Source organism: Neofelis nebulosa, chromosome 16 (assembly GCF_028018385.1).
Source record: "Neofelis nebulosa isolate mNeoNeb1 chromosome 16, mNeoNeb1.pri, whole genome shotgun sequence".
In the NCBI taxonomy this organism is placed as follows: Eukaryota; Metazoa; Chordata; class Mammalia; order Carnivora; family Felidae; genus Neofelis; species Neofelis nebulosa.
In genome coordinates this window covers 32172448-32181498 of record NC_080797.1, presented here as the reverse complement: position 1 = coordinate 32181498, position 9051 = coordinate 32172448, and the positions used below count along the sequence as shown (strand labels likewise).

The window sequence follows — 9051 nt, the reverse complement described above, 5'->3', positions numbered from 1 at the left end:
CACCTTACACTTACACACACACTCCGTGAAGAGTTGCGAATGGGAAGCCGCCGGAAGCCCGACGGCAGCAGGTTTATTACCACGGTTCTTTCCAAATGCAAAATCCGGCCCACGAGCTCAGGGATTCGAATTCCTCAACTTGCCGCACCCTGCAACTCACCCGCACGCGGACGCGTCTACGTACGCACAAAACTCCCCCGCACGTGACCTCAGCCCCACGCAGCCTCCCACGACCTCTCCCACCCCGCTACGCTGAAGCGCACACTGGACCGACCCGGGTGTGGAAGTCCCTTCCCGCGCCACCGCCTCGAGTCTCACCGTGTCCCCGGGCCGGGGCGCCCCGAGGCCCGTCGCTGTTCCTTGCGCGGCCCTCCAGGCGGCGGCGGCGGCGGCAGAGCCCGGGAGGGGCACGAGGGTCCCGGTCTCCCTTCTCGTCCGCTTGCGGCCGGGCTGGCGGGGACGGGCCGAGGCGGCCTCAGTACAGCCCCAGGATGGCGGCGCCCACGTCCTTGGAGGGCCGGCGCTCCTCCACCAGAAAGTTGCTCATACTCTCCGACTTGATGAGCAGGTTGCAGCCCAGGAAGAACACGCCGAAGACCACGGTGAGCGACAGCACGCAGAGCACAGCGATCTGCGCCACGCGCGACACCCACAGGCTGCGCTCGTCGGGCGCCAGCCCCGCGGGGACCCCGTCGGTGGCGGCCAGCGGCGCGCCCCCGGGGCAGCAGCCCAGCCACGTGCCCAGCCCGTGGCTGCGGTTCCCCAGGGTGGCCCCGCCGCCGCAGCCGCCCAAGCCGCCCGCCGCCTCCAGGCCGCTGTGGTTCAGGAAGGTCGCGTTCATCGCAGCACGGCGCCCGGGGTCTCGGCGCGCCGGCCGGGGCGCGCGGGGAGGCTGGCCGGCGCCTGCGCTCTCGGAGATGCTGGGGTCCATCCGCGGGCGGGGAGAGGGGAAGGCGGGAGGCCGCCCGCGCGCCGGCACCCCTCGGGCCGCCTGGCCCTGGGCACCGGGCGGGAAGCGGCGGCCCGGAGGAACGAGCAACAGGCTGCGCGGGAGCTGCATCCGGAAAGCCGAGCGCGGGTCGCGGTTGCCTGCTGCGCGGCTCGCCGGCCCCGCCGCCCCTCCCCTAGCAACGGCCCCGCCCCCTCCCGCCTCCTTCCTGCTCCCCCCCCCCTGCGGCGCCCCCCACCCCCACCCCCCCGGAGTCCTCTGGGTCCGAGAAGCGGGCAGCCCCGCCCCGGGGGCAGTGGCGGAGGGTTTCGGGCTGGGAAATCTCCCCGAGGCGCCCATTCCGGGAATCGGTGCTCGTGGCGGTTCAGCTCCTCCTGAAGTCGGCCCTAAATTTCTGCTCCGCTCTTTGGCTCCCAGTAGACCTTCCTGGACATCAGAGAAGTAGCTCTCACCCCTGGCGTTGGCTGCCCTCCTCTCTCCCTTCTCCATTGGGGCGGTGGCGCTGGGTCCGAGCGGTCCCGCCACGCCCCTACCCGCTCCTCGCTGCAGTCCCCAGGCTGAAAGCTGTGGCTGCGGGGCGTGCTGTCTTCGTCCTTCCCACCCCACCCCCATCCTGCCCCATTTGATTTTTTGTTTTTAATTCAAAAAGAAGTTATTGAGGTCTCCCCCCACCCCCGTTCCTTTTGGCAAAAAACGCACCATTGCAAACTAGAAAGTATGGATTAGCAAAATGAAAAAAAAAATCGAAAACCTCAAAATCCTACCCCCCAGAGTGTCGACGTTACCACCTTGGTACAAAATCTGGGCTTTTTTTCTTTGCGAGTCTCCATACATTTATTCAAATAGAGATGCATTGTTAGTACCTACTGTTTTGTCATTTAATTGTGTATCTTTTCGTAGTGATAAATATTCATCTACAACAGTGGTTCTGAATATTCTGGAGGACTTATTATGTCGGGGTTGGGGGCCCCAGAATGTGCATTACTAATACCCTCACAGGTGATGTTCATGCTGCTTCCGGGTCCTGCTTTGAGAACTACTGATCTGTAATACAATTTTTAGTGAAGGAATGGTGTTTCAAGGGTAGAGACTACTACCATGTATTTAAGGAAGATGTTTATTTTTGGATATTTCAGTTGGCCCCCTTTTTTTGCATCAGAACCAATATTACCATAAAGAGCCTGTATCAAAGTGTATGCAAAAACTATTTTTTTCTTGATTTTTTGAACGATGGACCCACAGAATCCAAAGATTACATCCTACCAAATTGCTCTGCAGAAACGAACCAGTTTACACTGCAGCCCTATGGGGAAGGCGGGGGGCATTGCCCCCGATCCTGGTTATTGTCATTATTTTCATATCTTTGCCTGTGTTTATGGGATGTGGGATGGTTTCTCATCCTTGTATAATTTGCATTCTTTGAGCTGTGGAGAAGGAAGGAAAGCATCTAGGAGTCTTTGAGTCCAGGCAGAAGATCCTGTGGGAGGCTTAGATTCCGCTGGTGGTGGCGGAGGGAAAGACCTGAGGATGGAAAGGGCTTGGCAAGTGGGTGTGAGGGTACCCAGGATGTCCCCAGCATGGAGTATCTCAAAGCCACCGCTCCGCCATTAGAACTAATTCACGTGTGTGTGTGTGTGTGTGTGTGTGTGTGTGTGTGTGTGTATCTCCTGGGAAGCTATTAAGTTTCTCATTTTAAACATGAAGAAGGGTGCCTGGGTAGCTCAGTCGGTTACGCATCAGACTCTCGGTTTGGGCTTGGGTCACGGTCTCGCGGTTTGCTGAGTCTGAGCCCCACGTCCGGCTCTGTGCTGGCAGTGCAGAACCTTCTTGGGATGCTCTCTCTTCTCCTTCTCTCTCTGCCTCTCCCCCCACTCACAGTCTCTGCCTCTCTCCAAATAAATAAACTTTAAAAACATTTAAAGATGAAGAAACTGACACACGTAAATACACACACAGAGACACCCAGGAGAGATTGACGGATAGACCTGGCTCACTTTCCTCCATCCTGGAAAAGCCGCTTGGGACAAGGGCACTCACAATTTTCTGGGCAGGAGTCTCCCTGCCCTGACTACCCCCCAGAGCCAGGATAGAACAGGGAGACAGCAGGTTCTTGATGAGATATTTTGTTCCCTGCTTTTGACCAGTTGGATTTCTTTAGAGAAATGCTTGGTTATGTCCTTTGTCCATCGTTCTCCTGAGACCAACCCCCGACCTTGAATAATATACTCTGGACGTGGAGCCCATATTCTTGACTCCATCCGGCTGAGGTCAGGCTGCCTGTGGCACAGAAAGCAGGGGTGGGAGGAGTAAAGGTGGGGTCTAGGGGCCTGCGTACTCCAGCAGGAGGCTGTGAGGAGACTGATGGCTGACCTTCCCTTTATTAAGCACCTACTATACGCTCAGTGCATTAAATATATTACCTCACTGTTACACCAGCCCTTGGTTCCACTGGACTGTCCTCTTGACATGAGAAAACAGAGGCTCAGAGTGGTTAATTGGCTTATTGAAGATCACACAGCTAGTTAAGCATCAGAGGCAGAATTTGAGCCCAGCCCTGTCCTGTTCCAAAGCTATGTTCTTAATTATTCCCACGCCCCTCTCTTCCATCATTCCTGCGCTGGTTTCTGTAGCTACCTGCGGGGAAGAGGAAGGTGCTGTCTTTTTGACCTGTGATCAGGAAGGGAGAGAGAGAACATGGGCTTGTGCAAGTAAGCAAAGACCACCCAAGTGAGAGCAAGCAAAGGCTGTGTTTTCAGAGCTCGCTACCACAAGGGAGTCAGCCCCCATCGCTTGAGTTTGGAAGAGAATTGAAGGCCGGCCGAGGAATAGGAGATCTTTATAATGGGAGACAGGGAAGGCTTCAGGTTCTGCTCAGAGGCTGTTGGCATGGAACCTGTGGATGTGCTCGCTAGAAAGGGGGGTGCCCTATGTGATTGGGTTCGGGGAGCATGTTTGGCTTTTCCCAGTTTGTCCTACGTTGGAAGCAGGGGCAAAATGAGGGAAGCTGTCGGCTGTTGGTCCAGTCTTGGCTGCGTCTGGGCTATTACTACACGGGTATGCTTTGGCTTCCCAGACTAATGGCAGCAGAGAGTGGTTTCCCTCCTTGGCTGTTGCTACAGGAAGTGATCAGAGTTCTGTTTTTCTGTATGGCGTGGCCCCTGTTTGTCTGTGTATCTGGTCTCTCAGACTCCTCCCCAGAGTCCTGGAGGAGGGGCCTTCCTGGCCTGGTGCTGGCCAGAGGCTCCCTGCCTCGGGCTCCCTCCTGCCTTCTGCCCTTTCTGGAGCCCCTGGTCCCAGTAAGTCTCCTTGCTATTTGCTGTGCACCGTCTCAATTCTCATAATAGCCCCCAAAGGGAAATTATATTCGTTATCATTGCTGCATCATAGCTCATCCCCAAATTTAGCAAATATTGATGATTTCACAGTTTTCTGAGGGCCAGGAAGCCAGAAGCGGCGTAGCTGGGTGGTTCTAGCTCAGGGTCTCTTGTGAGGTTGTAGCCCAGGGGTTGGTGGGGGCCACAGTCACTTGAAAGCTCTCCTGGGGGTAAAGGGTTGGCTTCCAAGATGGCTGCCTGACACAGCTCTTGTCTTGAGGCCTCAGTTTCTGCCCAGGTAGACCTTTCCACAGAGCCCCTCTTGAAGAACGTGCTTGGCGGTGGGCCACGTGTGGCAGGGGTGGAAGAGTGAGCTTGTAGAGGGCAGTGGGTTAGCTATCATTGTTATGTAAGCTTCATGGCAACCTAATAGAGAGAAACCATTAGCCCCATTTGACAGATGAAAAAATGGAGCCTCTGGAAGGAGAGAAATTTTGCCTGAGGACATAGCCTGTAGCTGATATGGCCAGGATTTAAGCCCTTCTCTACCTTAAAACCTAACCCTAGCTCTTTCCAGACCTTGGTGTGCGTCCAGGGGGGTGGGGTGGGCTTCGTTGTTAGGGAAAGACGCCCCTCCCCCAGCCCCCAGAGCCTCCAGGAGGCCTCAGGAGCCTGAGAAGTTGTCTGTCAACTGGGTTGCCTTCTCTCCTCTAGAGACAAGGAAGCTGGTGCCTCTGGGCCCAGCTGCCACCCACACAGGACTATTTTTACCCTCCACCTCAGTGACAAGTCTGCATCTCCCCGCTCTGGAAAGGCCATCTGGGTAGTCTGGCTGTCCCAGGAAGAGCCTCCACCCTGAGGCCACCGTTTATGCCCCGCTGTTCCCGCAGCTGTTTCTAGATGAACCTGTAGCTCTCCGGCATGCCTTGGCCAACCGAGGTCAGTACGATGCCTCCATCCCCTGGATTCCTGTCAGCACAGAGCCCTACGCAGGGTTCGAACCCACGCACCGTGAGATCGTGACCTGAGCCCAAGTCGGACACTTAACCCACTGCGCCACCCAGGCGCCCTGGGGCCATTTTAATGATACGAATGATTTTCAGACTACACACAGAAACACTTGAAAACTGCAAATACATGACTGTTGTATAACGTACTTCAGGGAGTCTGAGAACCTTTGGACATAATTTATTTTCTGAAGTGGTCTCAAACAACCCCCTAGGATCCTGCGTGTGCTATTCATTTGTTTGGCAAACTCTCCCCGAGCCGGTAAAGGTTGCCTCCTGCCAGGTTCCTGTCCAAATGATCTCATGTTTCACCCTGGCAGACGGGAAGTTAATAATGTTTTATTGCCCCTCTCACAGAATTAAAATAAACACAATTGTCAGGTTCAGCCTTTGTCCCCCATGCAAAGTGGAAAGCAGAGGAGGCCCCCCCCCCCCCCCGCAAAGCAGCAGGAGGGAGAGACACAGAAGGGGTTTCTATGCAGTAGTAGAAAGGGGGCAGTGCCTGTGTAAGTAGCAGGGCAGACAGCTGAGACACAGATCATGGGGGATGGTGGAGCTTCGCACCCCCCTCCCCCCACCCCCTCTCCCCCCACCTGTCCGATTTGTGTTTTGGAGAATACCTGGATATGGAAGACCTAGGATCTATTTCTGCTTCTGCCCCTAATTGACTGTGTGACCTTGAGCAAGTTAGTCATTCTCCCTGGGCCTCGATTGGCTCATCTGTAAATCAAGGGACCTGGATCAGATCATCTTCAGTAAAACTGCATTTACAAAAACAGGTAGTGGGTCAGACGGGCCATGGTCTGCCTTCCTCGGCTCTACATTTCCTGAGGGGTTCAGAGAGCACGGCGCCCAAGATCTGTGCCTGGTCTGCACCTAGAGCGCTGCCTGGGCCCCCATTACCCCAGCTGTGAAATAAGGAGCATGATTAATACCTGCGTCCCGTGAACTGGCCCTTAGAGGTGACACTGACCAAAAGAGGTCTGTTTAATACAGGACTTCTCAGAGCCTTTAATATGTTGGTGTGCATTGTGAATTTCCCGGGGCGGGGCGGGGGAGGGGATGCAGGATGCAGCATTTAACTAACACAAACTAATATTTTTTGCACGATGTACCTTTCAGCACAGTTTGGGAAATGCCCTGTCATCTCCCTAGAGTCTCAGTTTTCTTCCTTCCTTGTAAAACAGGGATGATGACAGCACCTGCCCCCTAAAGTGTCGGGATGGCTGAACGGGGTAGTGCCTGGAAACAGGCCTGGCACAGAATAAATGTTCAATAAATGCTGGTAGCTATTATTTCTAATAAGGTTCTTCCTTTCCAGCTCTGGCATTCTTTTCTTCCAACTGCAGCATGTAATTAAACTCCAAAGCATCTGGCCTCCCCTGTTGAAAGAACAAGCCCAGAGGAAGGAAAAAGGAAGAGAAAGATCCCTCTGGATTGTCCATTTGTGCACCGGCCTCACCGCCGGTTGTCACAACAGGGGAATGTAGCAAGATGCCAACCCCTAACGACAAGGCTTGGGTCGGGGGGGAGTCTGGGGATCCCTGCTCAGCTCAGATGCGGTGGGGCGTATTTGAAAGGCACATTGGGGAGAGGTGGGATCAGTGTCGCTTTAGAGTCAAGCAGAGGAACCCAACCCCATCCTGCATGGATCAGCTTCCCTTTCCCACTGTCCTGGGCACAGCGATCCTGGCCACGTTTAGGTATGTGTGACATGCTAGGGGAACAGTGACAGGGAGAGCTGAGTCAGAAACGGCACGTAGGAAAATTCAGGCAAGGAAAGGCAATCCCAGAGAAACAGCATCTGCGGTGGCTTAGAAGCTCACGGGAGCTCGGCCTGTAGTGGCAGGGACCCAGGGGTGGGGCGGTAATGCAGAGGACTGTCAGGGGAGAAGGCTAACGAGTGCACAGGCCAGGACACCAGAGACTTTATTAAAGTCGGCCGTAAATGTCAGGTACGTTCCCCTGTAGGAAACACACACACATACACACACACACACACACACACACACACAACTCACTCACCCTTTTCTGCATTTTTCAAAATTTTGACCGTGAACATGTATAGCTTTTATAAGAAGCATGTTCATTTATTAGAAGAAAAAAATAATATTTTTGAAAAAGAAAAGAAAATGATCACCCTTGCGACCATGCGGAGACCAGTCGGGGGTGGGGGGCTGCAGTTGACCAGGCGAAAGGCAGTGATGAGCAATTCCACTCACAGGTATATACCCAAAAGGGTTGAAAGCTGGCACAAATGCATGTTCATGAATGTTCATAGCAGTGTTACTCACAATAGCCACAAAGTAGACTCAAAGCACCAAATATCCATCAACAGATGAATGGGCAAACAAAATGTGATCTATCCAGACAATGGGACATGATTCATACAAAGTACTGACACGTGCCACAACGTGGACAAACCTTGAAAATGTTCTGCAAAGTGCAAGAAGCCAGACCCAAAAGGTCGTATGTGGTACGACTTCGTTTATATGAAATACCCAGAGTGGGTTAAGTCCACAGAGGCAGAATGCAGACCGATGGTTGCGAGGGGCTGACAGGAGAAGAGAACGGGGAACAACAGCTTGACAGGTATGAGACAAAGAAAGTCCCAGCACTTGGAACCCTGAGCTGTCCCACAGTTTGGTAACACAGCTTGGTAAGCCTTTCAGTCCCTCTTTGTGAGTTAAGCTACCTCAAGCTGACTTTTGGTCACTTACACCAAAAAAGTTCTATCTTCTTCACCTGATACATTCTATAAGCCTCTTCGCCAAAGTTCTGGAGTCGAGAACAAGGTGATCAAGGGGCGCCTGGGCAGCTCAGTCGGTTAAGCGTCCAGCTTCAGCTCAGGTCACGATCTCGCGGTCTGTGAGTTCGAGCCCCGCGTCGGGCTCTGTGCTGACAGCTCAGAGCCTGGAGCCTGCTTCGGATTCTGGGTCTCCCTCTCTCTCTCTCAGCCCCTCCCCTGCTTGTGCTCTGCCTTCCTCTCTCAAAAATAAATAACCATGAAAAAAAAAAACCCTTTTTTTAAGTATACCTTTTGTTTTGAAATAAAATACAGGAACAAGCACCTCATCCATACAAGGTGCTCCCAGATCATCTGTGACGCCTGCCACTGCAGCCCAGCAGGGAGGCAGGCTCATGGAGACACCGGGGCTCCGTGAGTTAGGCAGGCTGAGTTAAGCCTCCTCCAGTGTTTCCTGGGGTGAGTGTGCCCACATCACAGAATCAGAGGCACGAACATGCAATTTCCGGCACGAGGTAGGTGCTCAACCACGTTTGCTTCTCTCTCCGCAAGCAGCTCACAGTGAGAGCCTGCAGGCAGTCACCTTAGTTGTTCTTGCAGAAGGAAAAGGATTGGCTTTGCCCAAAGTGGGTCCATAGCTGCCGGTCCCCGGTGCCCGTGCAGCTGTGCTAGCCAGCAGCCGCCGCTCATCAGCTCTGGCTCGGAATCCCTGCTGCCCTGGAAATTTCCCGTGCTGCCCGGAAAGACTCTGGCTTCTCATCATCACTACCTGTTGACCTTCCTATCAATATGCCCTGCATCCACTATCCCAGATTGGGTCCCATCAGCATAAAGAAGGGCTCTCAGTCTTCCTGGGGCTGTACCCCTTTAATAAAAAGGACAGTAGTGGCTGCCATATACTGACCCTACATGTGCCTGAACTTACATCCCCCCCGCCCTGCCCCTCCCCCCCCCCACCCCCAGCCTCAACTCTGCAGGGTGTGTGATAGTATTCGCATGTCACAGGTGAGGCTCAGAGAGGTGAAGGAACTCGTT

The 9051-nt window shown here is 54.0% G+C and overlaps 1 protein-coding gene across 1 annotated transcript; it reads right to left on the bottom strand.

The window, feature by feature from the left end:
- Positions 1-387: 387 nt before the first annotated feature.
- LOC131497276 (reprimo-like protein) lies at positions 388-1119 on the bottom strand. Its single transcript, XM_058703464.1, has one exon. The coding sequence runs from the start codon at positions 1058-1060 to the stop codon at positions 476-478; it is 585 nt and encodes a 194-aa protein (XP_058559447.1). The 5' UTR covers positions 1061-1119; the 3' UTR covers positions 388-475.
- Positions 1120-9051: the final 7932 nt, after the last annotated feature.